Here is a 21,255-nt window from a genome sequence, read left to right as displayed (position 1 = left end):
CGATCTGAATCAATTTCAAGACATTGATGCTTGCATATAGAACAGCCACAGACTCAGCACCCGCCTACTTCTACTCACTACTACGAATCTACATCCCCTCCAGAAGTCTGAGATCCACTAGTGAGCGACGCCTCGTGGTACCATCACAGAGACGCTCAAAATCACTTTCCAGAACATTCACGTTCACCATTCCTGGCTGGTGGAACGATCTTCCCACCCCTATCCGGAATGCTGAATCCCTGACAATTTTCAAGCGACAGCTGAAAACTCATCTCTTTCAACGCTACTTGACTTCACCTTAAATGATATAAAAAAATAAATAAATATATTTAAAAAAAAAACTTTGTCTTTCTCTTTATTTATTCCTTCCCTTTCTAGCTTGTACTTATTTGAGCAATGCCTGAAACTTGGTATTACAAGCACTTCCTGTGTCTATTTGCCTCTTTAAGAAGAATCTCTTTATGTATTCCCCAATTGTAAGTCGCTTTGGATAAAAGCGTCTGCAAAATGACAATGTAAATGTAAATTTTATTTTATTAAGTTATTTACTAGAGTTGAGCACAGAGATGGTTTCATACCACATTTTTGCTAGTGTCACATCCTATGAAATCATTATTCTTAAGTGCGTAATTTAATTTCCATGGATGTGTAAAAATAAGTGAAGATGACATCCTCAACAACAAAAGATATGCATGTTGTTGGCAAAAACACAAATGTGTAATGAAAACATGTCATTGGCTATGATATTTATTTGTAGACGCAGTCTGAGCCAAACATCCCTACGTCAGGAAAAACGGTCAAAGAAACATTGAAAGTTTTTACAGAGGTCATTCCTGTATTGAACTCTAAACAGCATTTGCGGGTGTCAATGTTAATATGTCTTTGATCATGACTCAATGCTTCCATTATACTATCAATACTGCTCAGAGTGGGAGGGGCTACTGGATGTGTGCCAGCTGGCAGCCACGAGCGACAATCCACTTCCTGTGCAAGCACTTACGATATCTACTGAAAGGGATAGGCATGAATTAAACATAGATGAAGAAGTATGTGCTGGCATAAAGAACAAAAACCCTGTAGAGTGTGACAGGAAAACAGGAGAGTAGATCAGGGCAAATGCGCATGGAAGCTGGTGTAGTTATAGCACAGGAAATAGCGAGAGAGTATGAATGAGCAGGTCTTACGTGGATATTCTGTACTGGGCATTCTTTCCGTGCCAGTTTAAAGGTGAAATATGACACCTGGTAGATATCTGGCCTTATGTCAGGGTCTGGCTCGAGCATGTAACCTGAGACAGGAGAAATTAAACAAATCAAAACACAAAAGTGTACAGGTGAAAACCAGTTTTGCTAAATCTTGAAAAAAAATATTTTTTATTGTCCCAGAGAATGAAAATGTATTTTATTAAAATAAAAAACGTTTTTTTCCCCCCTTTTTTTTGTTATATGAACAAAACAAAAAACATATATTACCAAGCTCAGGTGTGCATTATTTTCTAATAATTCAATGGCCCATTGTCAATTATTCCTTGCTCATAATACACTATAAATGTTTAATATTTGGAGTTCAATATTTTTGAAAGAAGTCTCTTATGCCCGCCAAGGCAAGCTGCATTTACTTAATATAAACAGTACAATAAATACAGTGTGAACAGCAATATTGTGAAATATTATTACAATTTAAAATAGCCTTCTCTATTTTAATATGTTTTAAATAATTAATTTACAATCATTTTCAGCATCATTACTCCAGTCTTCAGTGCCACATGATCCTTCACAAATCATTTTACTATGCTGATTTGGTGCTCAATAAACAATTTTTATCATTATCCATGTTGGAAAGAGTTACATTGCTATTACTAGTTACGTTCATATTTTTTTGTGGAAACTGCAGCATTTTTTTCAGGATAAATGTTGCTCAAAACAACAGCACTTATTTGAAATATACATTTTTTGTACCATTATAAATGTCTTCACTGTCACTTTTGATTAATTTAACGCTTTAGCTTTAATCCTTTAGGAACAATAAAAAAATAATAATTGTACTGATTCCAAACCGTTGAACAGTAGAGTGCATATATATATATATATATATATATATATACATACATACATATACATACACACACACACACACACAATAAAAACATTTAAATCTATGGTAATCTAAACAAAGAGTGAAAAACAAACTACTTGAATATTTAATGTGTGAAAAATAATATTTTTCAAAAATGACGACTGTACTTAGTTGTTCCACCAACAGTTTTGTCCCTAATAATGTTTTTATTAAAACATAAATTTACACATGTGAACAGAATATTTTTTGGAGTTGGACAATATTTACAGTGAAAATTGTTGAAAATACGGTAACACTTTTGATTAGGGAACACTATTAACTGTTATTAACACTATTAACTATTATTATATAATTAGTGATTTATTATATTATTAACTATTAACACTATTAACTAGTTGCTTATTAGCATGCATATTACTAGCATATTGGCTGTTTATTAGTACTTGTAAAGCACATATGAATGCCATATTCTGCATGACAGACAAGCAATCATCAGCTGGACTTACGGATGAGACAGTGCATGTCGTGCGAGTAGCGGGAGTTGTCAGGGATGGTGAAGCTGCCGTCACAGATGGCCACCTGACTCTCTCCAAACGGCAATGTGAAATAACACAACTTATACAACAAGCAGCCCAAAGCCTGAGGACACAAATGAGCAAGAGTCATCAAACCTCCTTTGTGATGTTTCAAAATGATATGCATATTCACCAATAATCAACTACAGAGACAAAGGCTTTGGCTACTACTGAAATGCACTGTTATTGTCACTAATTGAATTATTGTCTAGCAGTCTTCACCTCTTTGACTCACCCATATATCTGCTTTAGTAGTGATAACTTTGCCCCCATATAGATTCACCATTTCTGGGGCCCGGTATGAAAGAGTAGTGTACCTTAACACACACAGAGTATTAGATTCAATTGATATGAAAACGTAACACTGTGGTGTATAATATTAAAAAAAAACAATGCTCACTTCTTGATTTCTTCTTCTACAGCCGCCACACCTTCTGTTTGTGGATTCTGGGAGCGGTTAATGGCACTGCCAAAATCACACAACACATAATGTCCTCTGTCGTGCAGCAAGATGTTCTCCACCTAAAAGAGACACAAAGAGAGGACACACATTTGTAATACAGTAGGTTATGCCCTAGTTTTTGTAAAGCTGAACTGAAATAGTTTTCTAAACATCACAACTGAGCTCTAAGATGAGACGAATTGTAAAAGGGTACAAACACAATAAGCAAAAAGTCATTTATTAAAGGAATAGTTCACTCAATACATTTTCAAATATTGTCATTTTGGGCATTAAGACATGTCACACCAGGTTGGACACAATGGCAACATCTTTTTAAAGCTTGACAAACACTGGTTTCTATGGAAGACCGTTTCCGCCACTGAATTAAAAAAATGTAAAAAGGTAATTGCTAATTTTTATCTCACAATTTTGACTTTTCCTTGCAATTGCGAGTTTATTTCTCACAATTCAAATTTTATTTCTCAGAACTGTGTGATATAAAGATGCAATTGAAAGTTATAAAAACAGAATTGCAAGATATCTGAGTTTTGTTTCTCGCAACTCTGACTTTATAACGCGCAAATTCTGACTTCTTCGCACTTGCAAATTTATATCTCCCAATTCTGACTTCTTTTCTCAGAATTGTGAGATATAAACTCACAATTGTGAGTTATAAGGTCCAATTCTAAAGAAAAGAAGACTATTTTCTTACAATTACGAGTTTATATCTCACAATTCTGACTTTATAAGTCACAATTGCGTGTTATAAAGTCAGAATTGCAAGATATAAACTAAAAATTCTGAGAGAGAAAAAAAGTCACAACTGATATAAACTCGAAAAATAAAGTCAGAATTGCGACTTTCTCAGAATTACAAGTTTATATCACACAATTCTGACTTAACTCGCAATTGCAAGTTTATGGCATGTAATTCTAAGAAAAAAGTCAGAATTGTGAGATAAAAAGTTGAATTTTTTTTTTTCTTTTTTTTTTTATTCAGTGGCGAAAATGGCCTTCCATAGGTTTCTGTATGCTTTAGTTGAATGAAAAAAAAAACAGTGCAAAAAATTCTTCTCCTTTTGTGTGTTTCAAAAATGAAAGTTATATAGGTTTGGAACAACATAGAAGTGACTAAATGACTAAGTGAGTAATTTTTTATTTTTTTAAGGTTAACTATTTCTTAAAATAATAAGAGCTCATACTTTAAGGTCCCGGTGGATGATGGGAGTTTTGCACTGATGTAGTCGAGCGACAGCTTCACATGTGTCACAGAAGATCTGCAGCACCTCCGTCTCACTGAATCCAGTCTGCAAGCGCTGGTTCATCAGGTTCACAACCTGCCCACCTGGGTTATTACACACAAACACTGCATAGTAGGTCAAGACCACCAAAACTAGTGGGAAAAGGCTCTAAATCTCAAAATGCCATACCATCTTAAAGAGAGGAACACATACTGACCTCGACAGAAGTCCATCAATATGAGAACTTCCCAAACATCTCCTGAACCTACTGCTGTGATGCTGGAGTCCATAAAACCAACAATGTTTTTGTTACCCACAAGGTCCCTCTGTTTAAGAAAACCAACACATTTAGATAGAACAATCTGTAAAAACCTAAAATAGTTAGCAGCACAACGGTTTTCAACATTTCAGCAAATTGATTGATTTCTGAAAGATCATGTGACACTGAAGACTGGAGTAATGATTAAAATAAAATACATTTTAAAATATATAAACAGTTATTTTAAGTGGCTGTCTGGGATTGTTAATACTAAGGAACTATTGCATTCTCATTTATTAACAAGATTCAATGAAAAGCCTCCCAACTCACTCTTAATGTTTGTTTTAATGTTTAATCGATGTTGAATTTTTAATTAAACATTTTTTTTGTATATCAGCTTTCTGTAGTGTACAAATAAGTATGCTTTGCATTTATTTTAAATGCCTGAAATGTGAAAGCTCACTCAAGTTTTCTGACCATTTGCTTAAAGCTCAAGACAATGGGTGTTTGAGTCGACTAAGTCAATTCTAGTTTTGAAATGAAACAGCTTAGCTGTTCAACGTCCTTTCAAATCGACTCATTCATTCACAAATTTGAAATGCTCCCTGTTAGTTGTCTATTTAGGAGTGCACTGTGAGCAGCTGCTCATTTGGAAACAGCAAGACACTTTGTGATGCTGAAACAGTGCTGACATTTTCCTCTTGTCTATTTAGTAGGGCTCACAGCGAAGTACACTGGATTTCCATTCTGAAATCAGTCCCAGAGGACACGAGCAACCTTTACCGGGACAGTGTACTGTTCTCAGCACTGTATTTACAGCAACACATGCAAACTGAGGAACAGGAGACCTCAAATCCTTTCAAGACTGCATGGCTCAGTTTTAAAGGTCTAATCACAGTGCTATTACAGTGAGGAGCTTAATCAAATAAAGGACAAATGATGATGGGGGAAAAAAACCTAGAGAACATCCATTTGGATGCTTAAAAGAACAGTATATCCAAAACGACACTGTAGTGACCATATCTGAAGCCATGCGATATCGTTGTGTCAGCAACCCACTGAAATTTAAGCCATTTTGTATGGGATGATAATGTACAGCCAGTTGGTTTCTAATCGAAAAATAAACTCTGTAGGGTTTTACGGAAATTTTCCATTTTCAATACAATCGATAACAGGGATGCAAGGTGGCACCAGTTAAAAAAGGCAATCTTCCTCATTGTTGCTCAGAAATCAAACATCTTGGACATCAATGATAACAAACTTGTGCATTATGTGACCAAATGTCATTGCCTTTTAAACTGCAAGATTAACTGTTGAAAATTACGTCATTTAACGAATGTATTGGTGACAACATGTATGAAGGACCAGCCAAAACAAGCATGAAACATGACCATAACCCAAAATCTTGGTCAAAAAGATGTTCAGCAGACCAGACTGACAGTATTTTGGTATTTATAATAAGTAAATGCTTGTTTTGTTTTTTGTATTTGGAAAACCACTGAAAAAAATGTTTGTTTGTGTATGTACAGTATACCAGTAGAAAGAATAGAAAATAGAATAGAAATATTGAATATAGAATAGAAATTGTTTGTAACAATTAGGGGTGCGCCGATCCGATATTCAGTATCGGTATCGCTCCGATATTGGCATTTTCTGTTGGATCGGGGTATCGGTCAGACGAGGCCGATCCAAATCCGATATAGTGCGTATACTTGTCTTATGATCTAACCAGATAATCCGGTAGAAATGTACACGATTTAGAAACAGCACGAAACTCCATCAAGATAAATTCCTTTTATGCAAAACCATTTATCTCTATTTACAGATCAAGTATGACATTAGGAACATTTAATCATCTTGGAGAGAGTTTCATCTTCTTGACTGTCATAAACGAATGTGACACACAGTTTGAATGCTGAATGGAGGCTGACAGACAGCCGCTGCGGAGAGAAGAGTTTACGTCAACTTGACTTAAATATTCATCTGTACCTCACATTAAACTATGGAAAAGCTTCAGAACACTTGAAATATAGTGCACGGAAACTTTATGGTGCTTTATAATTAGGGATGCACCGATACCACTTTTTCCAGTACTCGCCCGACACCGATACTTTTATTTTTGGTACTTGCCGATACCGAGTACCGATACCAATATTTTTATTGCATTTGTAATTTTTTTAATATTGGGTATAGAAACCAAAAGGGTATGTATAATGTTAGTTGGTTAACTTAATTTATCAAATAGATACAGTCAAGCCAAAATTTATTCAGACACCTTCAACATTTCTCCCATTATCACAGTTTATTTGCTATAGTTTAGAAAATGGTAATAAAATATGACAAGAACTCAGAGTTAAACTGTGTCAGAACAAATTCATCTTGATAATGTTAGATAATTTTGATAGAAAGGTATGTAATAGATTACAATCAACCAAAAATTATTCAGACAGCTGTTAGTATGACAGTATTTACACAACTATGAATACTTTGTCGGGCAGCCCTTAGCCTCAATGACAGCCTGTAGTCTCCTGGGCATGCTGTCACCCAGCTTCATGCAAACCTCAACTTCAGTTTTTTTATATATATAATCTTATCTTATATCTATATATCTTGCATAGTCCCTCCTGAAAAAAAAAATAGAAATTCAAAGCTAGTTTGTCAATTTGTTCAGCAGCCAAAGCTAATTTAATTTTTGTTCATGGCCCATACTTGCTTGGTCTATATACCTCCTGAACACAAAGTCGTGCCTGCATGAAATTTGGTAGCCATCATTTTGAGGGCACTCTAATTTTTGTCAAATTCCACCAATAGGGAGCAGTATAACTAAAATAACATTCTATTCAAATTCAAAATTTTTGATGTCTATTCTCTGCCAAATTTGGAGTTTGTGGTCATTTTCTCCCCTTTTCTCAAAGTGCTTGGGCCCTGATAACTGCTGCTTGTGGCGATATCTAATAATGAACATTTATTCATTTGGCAGACATTTTTAGCCAAAGTCACTTATAGTGCGCTCAGGGTTTATTGTATCAGCATGTGTATTTTCTGTAAATCTAAAACACCATTTTTAGTGTCATACTTTACCAGTTGACAAAAATAAATAAATAAATAAAGATCTGTGTATAAGGGAATGTCTCACCATAATCTGAATTTCCCTCTTGCATACTTGAAGGTCATGCTCATTGTTCACATACATTCTCTTCAGCGCACAACGGACACCCTGGTGAGCCCTCACCAGAAATACGATAGCAAAACCACCTGTGGATAGAAAACCAACAGCCTGAAAATCTTTAAACACAGGACAGTTGAGCTACTGAGAGCTCACATGCAGAGAAAGGCAAATCCATCTCATTTGTGATTCAACAAATGTAACAGTATCACAAGGAACACAGACAACCTTTGTCCAGGGAAATGAGGTATTGGACACTGGTTTCCTTGTGCTATCAGACCAACCAGCAGTGGACACACAGTATATAATCATATTATTGATAGGTTAACCTCATTTTAATATTGTTACGTCTAATATTAAGAGTGAGCACAAAAACCCTTTGACTGTGGAAATGCAACTGTCTGTCTAAATGAAAATTCATTGGTGCCTGATGATGCATTACAATAACTAATGCTCACTTGGGGTTAGTAGTTTAAACAAATCTTTAAACAACTAAAACCTGAGATCTTGTTTTAACTCGTTTTCCCAAATACATTTTGCATGTATTTTAGCTGTGCATGCATGGAGTCGTGCAGACACTGAATTTGAATATGATGAATATTTTGGAAACAATGACTGACTTTGTGAGGTTTCTCATACAAAAAAAACAGCCGATTAGATCAATGCTGCTGTCAAGACCAAGTTTCACCTTCATTTTCATCTTCATAAGAATGAATAGACTATCTGTAAACTAATGTTGAACTGGTTTGTCTACTGCTTGTCTGCCCACAGGCTAATCAATCAAGTAAAATTAAACCTAGATTAGCAACACAACAACAGACCACAACACTTTTAACATCTGACACCAAAGTTACATACATTGTGGCAGCAAATCCAGGAATCTCACTTTCCAGACTGCCACAACGTAAAGTTACGCTGACAGCAAATGTTTGGTCATCAGATTACGCAGTTAGATGGGACGAAACATTATGAGGTTAAACAAAAAGGGAAAAAAAGTGTCACAACTCAGACATCAGGGGCCTGATGTATAAACGTTGCGTATGCACATAATGGGCATGGAAATGTGCGTATGCAATTTTCCACGCACATATCGGGATTTATAAAAAATAAACTAGGCGTAAATATGTGCGCACCGTACGGACGGTGGAGCGAAATAAGGAAGCGAACAGAATGATTTTAAAGTCTGTTTTAGATTTGACACACGTTTAGATTAAATATGACACTCTGAATAATGAAGTAAAGCACTGAAATTTCATGAAATTATTATCCAGAAATTACAACATTTGTATATGAATTTAAACAGAAATATTTGCAGTGGATGTGCTGCTTTCGAACAGTTTTCCTGTGGCATGCGATTTAATGTTTTAATCACAGCGAGGATTGCTTGGCGCATGACAGTTCAGCTTTAAATTGTGTTCTAAATAGCAAAACTCATGTTCTGAGAAAGTACTTTTGCGCGAATAATAATGATCATTTTTGTGAACTTGACGAGAAAATACTTTTGCATGAATAACGATTATTGATGTGAACTTGATTCGTCTGATGGCTTTGGAACACAGATGGTAACGACAGACATAAGGATGCGCTCGTTGATCAAACAGTCCATTGGCTGGGTTGAAAAGGTCCGATGACAGTAGGACCTCTGTTCACAGGTTAAGCGCACAGACAGTAGCCTAATGATAACCCCTTTCGTGCTCTTCCCAATATTGTGACAAACACCATATTTAAAAGATAGAATTTGAAGGAAACCGTAAGATATGCGCGTTTTATTTTCAAAATGTTTTGTTATTGACGCGGTGAGTCAGACAGCTATTTACACTGCAAAAAAACTTTTTCCATAAAAATATAGACTATAAACATATGTTTACCTTTTAGGCAAATTGCATAAATTAGAATAGTGATGTCTCAAAACGCATTTATAGTCCGTATCTCGCATTTTCCTAACGTGTTGTAGGCTACCCTTAACTGCGTTAAACGGTGTCACGTGGATGGAAATATGCATGGAAATGAGTTAAGCACTGAAATTTCATGAAATTATTATCCAGAAATTACATTTGTATATGAATTTAAACAGAAATATTTGCAGTGGATGTGCTGCTTTCGAACAGTTTTCCTGTGGTATGCGATTTAATGTTTTAATCACAGCGAGGATTGCTTGGCGCATGACAGTTCAGCTTTAAATTGTGTTCTAAATAGCAAAACTCATGTTCTGAGAAAGTACTTTTGCGCGAATAATAATGATCATTTTTGTGAACTTGACTTTGTAACGACAGACATAAGGATGCACTCGCTGATCAAACAGTCCATTGGTCTGATGACAGTAGAACTGTTCTCAGGTGTCGCGCACAGACAGTAGCCTAATGATAACCCCTTTCGTGCTCTTCCCAATATTGTGACAAACACCATATTTAAAAGATAGAATTTGAAGGAAACTGTAAGATATGTGCGTTTTATTTTCCAAATGTTTTGTTATTGATGCGGTGAGTCAGAAAAAAAAGGCCTATCTCTTTCCATAAAAATATAGGCTATAAACAGTCTAAAATATATGTTTACCTTTTAGGCAAATTGCATAAATTAGAATAGTGATGTCTCAAAACGCATTTATAGTCCGTATCTCGTATTTTCCTAACGTGTTGTAGGCTACCCTTAACTGCTTTAAACATGGTGTCACGTGGATGGAAATATGCATGGAAATGATATGCAGATGACGTTATGCATATTAAAACTAGGCGTTGTAAGATCTATATATGGCTATTTCGGGGAGGAGACGGGGTGGAGATGCACGTACGCACAATCTTCCACTGACTGGGTATTACAAAGGGAATTTTGCGCAGGTTCTGGGACGCATGGCTTTATAAATCTGAAAACTTTTGTACGTACGCAAAATTTAGGATGAAATCTACGTAAAGTTTTATACATGAGGCCCCAGGCCTTCAAACCCAACTGAGCAAAGGGACAAGCGGAGCCCTGTCCCGACATCTTCACAGACTTTGGCCTCTTTGGGAAATTTGCTAGAAGCCTAGAAACCTGAAAATGTCGAAGGCCTAGTGAGACTAACAATGAACTTTATTGTCTGAAAATAAATTGCTAGTTTTGGCACAAACCACATAAGTGTCTCATGTATCCAGACTTTTGATTTTGGGCTGGTCTGATGGTCAATGAATAGTCAGTGTGTGCATACTGTGAATTAATTGTAGGAACCTGGTTACCCGTCTTTCCTTATAGCCTTTCAGTAAATTTGTGACCCTGGACCACAAAACCAGTCATAAGGGTCAATTTTGTGAAATTTAGATTTATACACCATCTCAAAGCTGGATAAATAATCTCTCCATTGATATATGGTTTGTTATCATAGGACAATATTTGGGTGAGATAAAACTATTTGAAAATCTGGAATCTGAGGGTGCAAAAAAATCAAAATATTGAGAAAATCACCTTTAAAGTTGTCCAAATGAAGTTAGTAATGCATATGACTAATCAAAAATTAAGTTTTTATATATTTACGGTAGGAAATTTACAAAATATCTTCATGGCACATGATCTTTACTTAATGTCCAAATTATTTTTGGCATAAAAGAAAAATCAATAATTTTGACCCATACAATGTATTGTTGGCTATTGTTACAAATATACCCCAGCGACTTATGACTGCTTTTGTGCTCCAGGGTCACATTTGTCTAAGAAAATCATTTAGCAAAGTCAAAATGGGACAGTTATCATCTTCAGTTCAGACAAGAACATGGTAAAACCAGTAAATTAATAAATCAATTTTCTTTCGATTTTAAGAGTAGAACCACATTGATTACAAGCACATTATTCAATTAGGCTTTCAATTAAAAAAAAAAATTATAAAATGACTATTTACTATTATTTGAAGGTAAATGAGTGGTGATGGAGGGAAGGAAATCAAAATGAACAAATCCTGATGTGAATGCTTTATGTCCTTATATAGGCTATATATTTAAAAAAAAAAAAATTGTAAAAGTGCATAAATGAAAAAAGTGACAACAAATGTATATTTGTTAATAGAATTAGTTTATAATTAGTTTTAAAATGATATAAGAAAAACACTTTTTGTGTTATGCACACTACAGATTTTTTTTTTTTAATGAAAATATTTGTGCGGACCACTAATATCTTTTACAGCCAGTTTTAAGAGAGCTCACACAGCTTCATATAAACCTACTGCCAAAAGCTGATTAAATCAAATGCTACATGAAATAGTTTATGCACACATACAGCACCACACACACTCTGACCGTGAGTCATGTGTTCAGATAAACACACATGCAAACACACGAAAAATGGCAATTACTTCAAAAACAACAAACCACGCCTGTGCCCTTGCAGCGACACACACACACACACACACATACACAGTGCCGTCGGATGAGGTTTGGTGTAGCAGTAAGTAAACTGAGAATGTGATTATGTAAGGGTCTATAAATATCACCCCACTATCTTGTTTACAATGACGAAGAATCTGTAAGAGGCAGGACTGAGAAGCTTACTGTACTCAAAACTACAGGAATACTTCACGTTAGATGCTTAAACATCACACGTGTTGGCATGAGATGGCAAATTAATATCCAATCTTTCAACTTCTGCCATCCTGAGCTAAATGCGGCCTAACATACCTGTTTTTATACATTTTCATAAAGTCAGTTATTATTTTGCTCTTGTAAATATATGTAAACACCTGCGAAATAGCTTATTCAGGACAGTACTAAATAAGAAATATATGTTCTGCAAGGGGTATGTAAACTTATGAGCAGAACTGTATGTAATTAATACAGACAACAAAACTACTCTATTCTCGTAATTTATTTCTTTGTTACTTTTTTAAGGACTATTTGGAAAAGCAATGTTTACTTAATTGAGAAACACCTGAATGCAATAGTCTATTGTTTCAATTGTTAACAATTTTACCAATTTAAATAAAGGAGTGAAGTGTGTTTATATTAGTTTTTGCCAACATTGTATTATGCATTGTATGTATGTAATTCCTAAATACAATGACTTCAACAAACCCTGATTTAGTAACATGATTAGCATGTTACATTTCTGGATTAAAAATCCATATGGATATTTTGGTGGGCATAAAATGGATGTCCTGAAAATGGTCTAGAAGAATAAAATACAAAAATACATGTACTGTTTTTTTTTTTTTGAATAAGTATATATTTTGTTGACATATTAGGAGTGGAGACTTCTAAAAGAATTAATATCTGAATTAATAACTAGAGATCGACCGATATATCGATTTACCGATATTTTCCCCGATATTAAAGTATTTTACCATAATCGGATATCGGTTTTGTAATATCGAATTCACCGATAAACGGTGAATCCGAACAAATCTTGTGGGTGTTTTGAGAATTGCACGCAGGATCGCAATTGCAGCGAGTCTAAAGGGGAGACGAGACAACAACAGCGGCATGGTGCAGGTACTTGATTTGTTGTAGTTAGTAAACTTTATTTAACATATAAAGATATTTGGCTCTAAGAAATAGAGACCAACTCACTGAGTCATGTAGAATAATCCGTCAAGTCCTGTCCCAATAAAGACGTAACTTTGCCTGAATTAAATAATAACAGCCATGAATGAGCGCATGTTGGAAATAAAAGCGCTGAATTTAATTCTCTCTCTGTTGTATATTTGCTCATCATTATCTCCGCGAGCGATCGCAGTTTGAGTATAGTTCTGTGTAACTGCATAGATAAACCGCGCTGTCAGCAGGCATTTCATAATCTAGAAGGACAAAAACATTATTAATAATTCTGATATAACATGCCAGTTGAGAAATGCAATAAAATACGATGTTTTGTTTGTTATATTCCAACATTCCAGAGAATATTATTCAATGAATTAACATTATCCAGTGAATTATTCTTGACTCTGTAGCTATTAAACAGCTTATAAACCTACTAAAACTGTAGTTTAAAATGAAGCTGATATGGCTCCTGTCCTTTATTTATTTTCTCCATTTGAAAACATTAGACATTCTACATTTATTTTGCTTATTGTTAATATTAGTGTTGTTGCTGTTGATGCTTATTATAAATAAAATGTTTTTTTTATTGTTGTAATATGAAGATTAAATTTAACATGAAAGACTGCTAATTTTCAACACTTAAAAAAAAAAAAGATGACTGAAAAGAGGAAAAATCAAAGTGAAGTATGTTCTTACTTCACTCAGTTATTTATTTACTTTATTACAGTAAATAAATATCGGTTCTGCATATCGTTATCGGGCACATAAACATGCAAATAATTGGTATCGGTTATAAAAAATCAACATCAGTCGATCTCTATTAATAACTCATTATATTTGTAAAAAAAATCTCTCATGTATTCAGCATGTGAGGAAAATGTTATTCTAAAAGTGATATTACAGTAAAAAGTTATAATTAAAATGTTTCTTGAAAGTGGTTGAAAAGTTTTTCAAAACCATTAGAAATCAACATGAATACATAGTACATCCACAGGTATTATATTGACACATACAAATAAATGAATCCACCTTTGAATGTAGTCCCACCTCTAAAAGATGACAATTTTACAGCTTAAGTATGTTTTTGTACCACCTCTGAAACAACTTTACTCTTGGCTGAACCTCAACAAGCTCATCCTCTGTCATGCGGAAACCGCTTTATTCTTCCAGTCGATTCCTATTTGATAAAATCTAAATTAACCAGTGCTGTCCTCAATCTAGAGACAGAAGCCATAAAAAGGTGGAGAAACCAGCACATTTCTTTGGCTGTACATTGATGTTTCTGTGCCACCTCCATTGTGATGTGAACCCTGTTTCCCAGCATGCACTACTCAGGTTCTCATGTGTGTCTCACATGTCATTTCTCTATTGTACAGAGATACAAAGATAACATTTCAGCTATGTTTCCAATACTCAAGGGCAAATGATGAAATTGTTGAACAATGCTTGGAGACATTTCTCTCTGCTGATTTGAGACCAGTGCTGCTGTCTCTGACAGTATTATGGATATGATTTTAAGGGCTCAATCATCCTCATTTACGCACCCTCAAATCTGTATGACTTTCTTTTTTCAGTGGAACACAATGTTGAAGGATGTAACAAAATTACATTGGAGGGGACACACCACATCATAAACCTGAAAGTGGCCAACACAATGTAGTATGACTATATTTCAAGCCTTTTGTGAGAAACAGAACAAAATATAAGTCATTATTCAATGAAAACTTACTTTGTGCATTCACGAGATAAGTATAGTTTCTAATTAGTCCATCCATTTCTAATAGTCTGACCCATTCAGTCCATTTTGCAAAGTAGCTGTGAACAAGACTAATGGCCATTATAACACTGACCCATTCAGTCCATTTTGCAAAGTAGCTGTGAACAAGACTAATGGCCATTATAACATTGAAAGGGTAACCAGCCAAAAATAACATAATGAAGACACTGCCTTATCTCACGTGACTGACAATGAATGAGCTCAATGAAAATTCAGTGGAACACAATGTTGAAGGATTTAACAAAATTACATTGGAGGGGACACACCACATCATAAACCTGAAAGTGGCCAATACAATGTAGTATGACTATATTTCAAGCCTTTTGTGAGAAACAGAACAAAATATAAGTCATTATTCAATGAAAACTTACTTTGTGCATTCACGAGGTAAGTATAGTTTCTAATTAGTCCATCCATTTCTAATAGTCTGACCCATTCAGTCCATTTTGCAAAGTAGCTGTGAACAAGACTAATGGCCATTATAACACTGACCCATTCAGTCCATTTTGCAAAGTAGCTGTGAACAAGACTAATGGCCATTATAACACTGACCCATTCAGTCCATTTTGCAAAGTAGCTGTGAACAAGACTAATGGCCATTATAACACTGACCCATTCAGTCCATTTTGCAAAGTAGCTGTGAACAAGACTAATGGCCATTATAACACTGACCCATTCAGTCCATTTTGCAAAGTAGCTGTGAACAAGACTAATGGCCATTATAACATTGAAAGGGTAACCAGCCAAAAATAACATGATGAAGACACTGCCTTATCTCACGTGACATAATGAATGAGCTCAATGAAAACACAATGAGCTAAAATGGGTAAAAATTCAAATTTGCAGAGAGAGATGCAGTGAAATCCCCCTATATTTGGAAAATGGACAGTATAGGACCTTAAAAATGAAGATATCAAAAGTAAAAGTTTCTTAAGATCCAGAATGTCACAGAATAATGAGATGTCTTTAGTAATTCTTGAGTTACAAACTTTCGAAAAATAATATTTTGGCACTCAATGTTCTATAATTGTTATTTATTTATTTAGGAGGGATAGGAAAACAAGATTATTTTCCCTCTACACAAGAAAAAAGTATCAGCTATACGCAAAGTGACCCACATTTGGTTTTTGATAATGTGTACAATTTAACACTTTACTCAAGGAGCAACACTTTACCCATTTCTCTAGAACAGAAACTTACAGGGCCTTAAAAATGTAGAGTCCAAAAAAAAACAAAACATCTAAAAAAATATTCAGATCTTTTATTTTTCTTGAGTTAAAGGCATGCTTTGAACATTGAAGAGGAAGTTGCAAATTGAAGAGGAAAACATTCAAAAAATAATTTTTTTCCATTTTTGAACCGTCACCAGTGGCATATACTGCAACAATGATTGCTTAAGTCAGCATATTTCAATAAATCTTAAAAAAAAAATTCCAATTTATTTTCCCCCTCCTGTAATTTGGCTTCAAATCTCTGGTGGAAATTGTGGATTAAATATGAAATAATATAAATATAAATCTTTGTCCGCAGCATTTAATATTTTGGCTTTCATCACAAATGTAATATTTTGGATTTCATCTCTTGTCAGAAAAAAATATTAGCAAAATAGCTGGGGATGTTTTTGAAATTTGATTTGACGCAGAATGACCCAATACCTGATTTTGCAAATGTTTTATTCTTGCACTGTTAATTCTTTTCACATCACATTTTTTTGAGGAGACATTGCCTCCCTTGCCGCCTCAGAGAGAAAACACCCCCGACTTTAATTAATGGACGCAAACCAAACTGCAACAGAAGCAGTACAAACAGACACACACACACACACATAAAAACACACACAGACAGTGACTCAGGACTGTGCTAAATTTGAACAGCTTTGTTGGAGAGGACGTATCGTTTCCTTTCACCCTCCATCTCTCATTTCCTGTCGTCTCTCTGGTGTGTGTTAGAAATCTCCTCGCAAGAGGATGAAGCAGGCAGAACTGGCAGCATATAACTATGACTCATCCATTCAGCATCGACTCACACACACCCACCAAAACACTATAGACCTGCATATGAGGAATCAAACAGCCATTATAAAAACATTGAGATTCCATTTCCATTATATCCCACTAATATGCACTGCATTCTCAGGTTGCTACTAGGGGCACTGTATTTGTCTTCATCGTTAACTGTCTTCTTCTATGGAGCGGGCAGAAAATTGACGATTTGACGAAAAATATATGACGATTCAAGTCGGTTAAGATGGTAAATAAATCACGAAACAATTGGGGGTGGAGGTTTATATGAATGTATCTCTGAGGGGAACTGACCCACTTTAGAAGAGTTTAGATGGTTTTTTTTTTCACCTTGCCTCTGTATAATGCATATTAAATAGTGTTTATAAGCACCTCGTTAACTAAGAAAACGCTGTATCGCTGCTGTTCCATAAGTGCCACCTGCTGTCAGAGAGTGAATTTGTGTTCTCATGCAGCCCGTCTGCTGTTTGTTTCGTTCATATTTTATATAGAATACTAGTTTCACAAATCCAAAGTTCTTTGGTGATGGTTGAGGAGAGACCCCCCATATGATTGTAAAGCGCTTTGGGTGTACAACAATACACAATAAAGCGCTATATAAATGCATCATTCATTCATTCATTCAAAGTTGGACCATTCTGTTTTCACATTAAATTTCGAAATTATACAATCTAATTTAAATCAAAACTGTTCATGCTGCATGTGTGAAGCATCTTTGTTTAAACTGTGATTAAAATGCAGTGGTCGCCTCTAATTTTAAATGGAAAGAGCACAGGCAAAGCCTTAATTTGTTTATATGCAGAGATCTCTTTTATTTGTATTATTTGATTTGCATTTTGTTTTAAAGGCACAATAAAAAAAATATTAGCAAAATAGCTGGGGATGTTTTTGAAATTTGATTTGACGCAGAATGACCCAATACCTGATTTTGCAAATGTTTTATTCTTGCACTGTTAATTCTTTTCACATCACATTTTTTTGAGGAGACATTGCCTCCCTTGCCGCCTCAGAGAGAAAACACCCCCGACTTTAATTAATGGACGCAAACCAAACTGCAACAGAAGCAGTACAAACAGACACACACACACACACATAAAAACACACACAGACAGTGACTCAGGACTGTGCTAAATTTGAACAGCTTTGTTGGAGAGGACGTATCGTTTCCTTTCACCCTCCATCTCTCATTTCCTGTCGTCTCTCTGGTGTGTGTTAGAAATCTCCTCGCAAGAGGATGAAGCAGGCAGAACTGGCAGCATATAACTATGACTCATCCATTCAGCATCGACTCACACACACCCACCAAAACACTATAGACCTGCATATGAGGAATCAAACAGCCATTATAAAAACATTGAGATTCCATTTCCATTATATCCCACTAATATGCACTGCATTCTCAGGTTGCTACTAGGGGCACTGTATTTGTCTTCATCGTTAACTGTCTTCTTCTATGGAGCGGGCAGAAAATTGACGATTTGACGAAAAATATATGACGATTCAAGTCGGTTAAGATGGTAAATAAATCACGAAACAATTGGGGGTGGAGGTTTATATGAATGTATCTCTGAGGGGAACTGACCCACTTTAGAAGAGTTTAGATGGTTTTTTTTTTCACCTTGCCTCTGTATAATGCATATTAAATAGTGTTTATAAGCACCTCGGTAACTAAGAAAACGCTGTATCGCTGCTGTTCCATAAGTGCCACCTGCTGTCAGAGAGTGAATTTGTGTTCTCATGCAGCCCGTCTGCTGTTTGTTTCGTTCATATTTTATATAGAATACTAGTTTCACAAATCCAAAGTTCTTTGGTGATGGTTGAGGAGAGACCCCCCATATGATTGTAAAGCGCTTTGGGTGTACAACAATACACAATAAAGCGCTATATAAATGCATCATTCATTCATTCATTCAAAGTTGGACCATTCTGTTTTCACATTAAATTTCGAAATTATACAATCTAATTTAAATCAAAACTGTTCATGCTGCATGTGTGAAGCATCTTTGTTTAAACTGTGATTAAAATGCAGTGGTCGCCTCTAATTTTAAATGGAAAGAGCACAGGCAAAGCCTTAATTTGTTTATATGCAGAGATCTCTTTTATTTGTATTATTTGATTTGCATTTTGTTTTAAAGGCACAATATGTAAGTTTTCGCCACTAGAGATCGCATTTTCAAAACGATAACAAAGGCGAAGCTTGATGACGCTGTGAAGGAGGATGTTCACGGATGAGGTAATACATTTGTATTTATTTTTTTTATTAATTGTACCTTCCACAGTTATTCAAACAGCGAATAAATTACACAAAGAATGCGAGCAAAGAACATTTATGACTGACTTAAGTCTAGCGCGAGTTTAAGCACTTTCAAAAAACTCCCCTAATAATCAGTAAAGCTGTCTATACACGGTTTTATGAATGAATCTCTTACATCATACGTACATCTGCACTTTGTTGTTTATGATGAGAGAATTCACGTGAGAGCTGAATTCAGTCAGCCAGTGCGTGCACTGAACAAAAAACTCATCTGAACGCCTCTGATTGGCCATTGTATTCATAAGCTCAGCAGACTCGTGTGTGATTGGTTATAAATGCGCAACACTGTAAAAATGCGTAAAAAATCATGGTGCAACATTGAGTAGATCTAAATTTAATGCTGCGGTCAACACTTTTCCTTTCATTTTCATTTTATTCGCGACAGCCATAATGGATTTAGTTTAACAGCAGCATTTGTGTCCGTGTGTTGCCATAGTTTCTACAAGCGGAAACTGGGTATATATTACGTCATTGATAGGTGACAATGACCAGGGACGAGTCATTATTTAAAATTGGAATTTCTCTGGATTTACAAATCCTTGGGAACTTTTGGTATAACATAAATGCACAACTGCATGAAATACATCACACTGTGTAAGTAGTTTTCGGATATTTTATTACGAAAATCTTACATATTGTGCCTTTAAAATTTCAATTTAGTTTTGTTATTTCACATATACAATTTCTCAAAAGAAATGTGCAGCATGTTTTGTCTGAGGAATAATAAAAGCACACCTTTTCATTTATCTTTTGTCTTAAATTTCATTTTGTTCAAAAAAATCATGAGAAAATCATATTGTGAAATTAGTATCGTGAACTGTATCGCATCATGAGTTCAGTGAATCGTTACATCCCCAATTGTAATATTTCTCTGTAAAAATAAAAGGCATTTTAAGAAAAATAATACAATAGTTATTTTACTTTACAACTGTAAAACTACAATACTAATTTTTTTTTTTTCTTAAATTCTTCATTTTCAAATGTTAAACTATCATACCTTGACACATATACACTCTTTATCGGTAAAGTACTGGTAAATTACCTATGACAGATCATGTGTGAACCAGACCTTTTCAAAAATAGGTAGGTGTAGGCGTTAATAAAACACAATCTAATAGGTAGAAAATTAAATTTCATTGTTCATTTCCGGTCAGAGCTGTATCCCTTCTAGCCACAACAGAGTTGTGCACTTGAAAACAAAGCCCACTAGACAGTGACCATGAGCTGATTCTGAACTCGTCAAAGGAGTAAACTTTAAAGGCTTGTGCACACAACAGTTTGCGAAATGGAGCTTTGTGCTCATGTATCCTACCTCTCTCATTCAGCACAAAGCCAAATATTCCATAATATTTCCATATTTGCGATGTAACCAAACGCTAAACTATTATTTATTATGTAAGTTGCAGGCTTTGTACTTCAGTCGCGTTCCAACGGTGACACAGAGGCGGGCGCACTGATGTTTGGTTCACTGTATTTTATTTTGATAAAGTACCAACTGCGCTGTCAAGTTAGCAATGCTGAGTGTGTGTGTGTGCATGCCGGCGCGATCACTTCAACTGTTTCCTTATACCAGCAGAATCAACTTAAAACACTTTAAGACATTTATTGTCTTATTAATAATGCATCACTGTATAAAGGTCTACTTTTATTGGTGTACACTAGGGGTTGCACCGACTAATCGACTTCAATGCTCTGCCATGACGCTTTAAGCTTGACGTCGACTAGTCGCTGGTCCTATAGAGGATGCAACAGGATAAGAAGTCTTTGAAGGACTTCCACATTTACGCTCCGTTTCCAAACAGTTCAAATGACAAATAAATGCATATTCTGAAAGCGCTCCACAAGACATGTGTGATTATATTACTGGATGCTCGAAATTGAACGGGAGAA

General features: G+C 35.3%; 1 protein-coding gene across 1 annotated transcript in view; it reads right to left on the bottom strand.

Moving 5' to 3' along the window:
- The window catches only part of LOC107698849 (AP2-associated protein kinase 1-like), a 63,063-nt gene that overhangs the window by 31,706 nt on the left and 10,102 nt on the right, over positions 1-21,255 (bottom strand). Inside the window, exons 2-8 of the mRNA XM_016499977.1 lie at positions 7,729-7,847; positions 4,551-4,659; positions 4,295-4,437; positions 3,052-3,173; positions 2,887-2,968; positions 2,583-2,715; positions 1,185-1,288 (exon numbers count right to left, since the gene is read on the bottom strand). Of these exons, the coding sequence (XP_016355463.1) occupies positions 1,185-1,288; positions 2,583-2,715; positions 2,887-2,968; positions 3,052-3,173; positions 4,295-4,437; positions 4,551-4,659; positions 7,729-7,847 (812 nt within the window). The remainder of the gene's footprint in view (positions 1-1,184; positions 1,289-2,582; positions 2,716-2,886; positions 2,969-3,051; positions 3,174-4,294; positions 4,438-4,550; positions 4,660-7,728; positions 7,848-21,255) is intronic.

The sequence above is a fragment of the Sinocyclocheilus anshuiensis genome, unplaced genomic scaffold, assembly GCF_001515605.1.
Source record: "Sinocyclocheilus anshuiensis isolate Anshui unplaced genomic scaffold, SAMN03320099.WGS_v1.1 scaffold358, whole genome shotgun sequence".
Classification (NCBI taxonomy): domain Eukaryota; kingdom Metazoa; phylum Chordata; class Actinopteri; order Cypriniformes; family Cyprinidae; genus Sinocyclocheilus; species Sinocyclocheilus anshuiensis.
The sequence above is the reverse complement of the archived record's forward strand: the minus strand, read 5'-3'. Positions and strand labels throughout refer to the sequence as shown.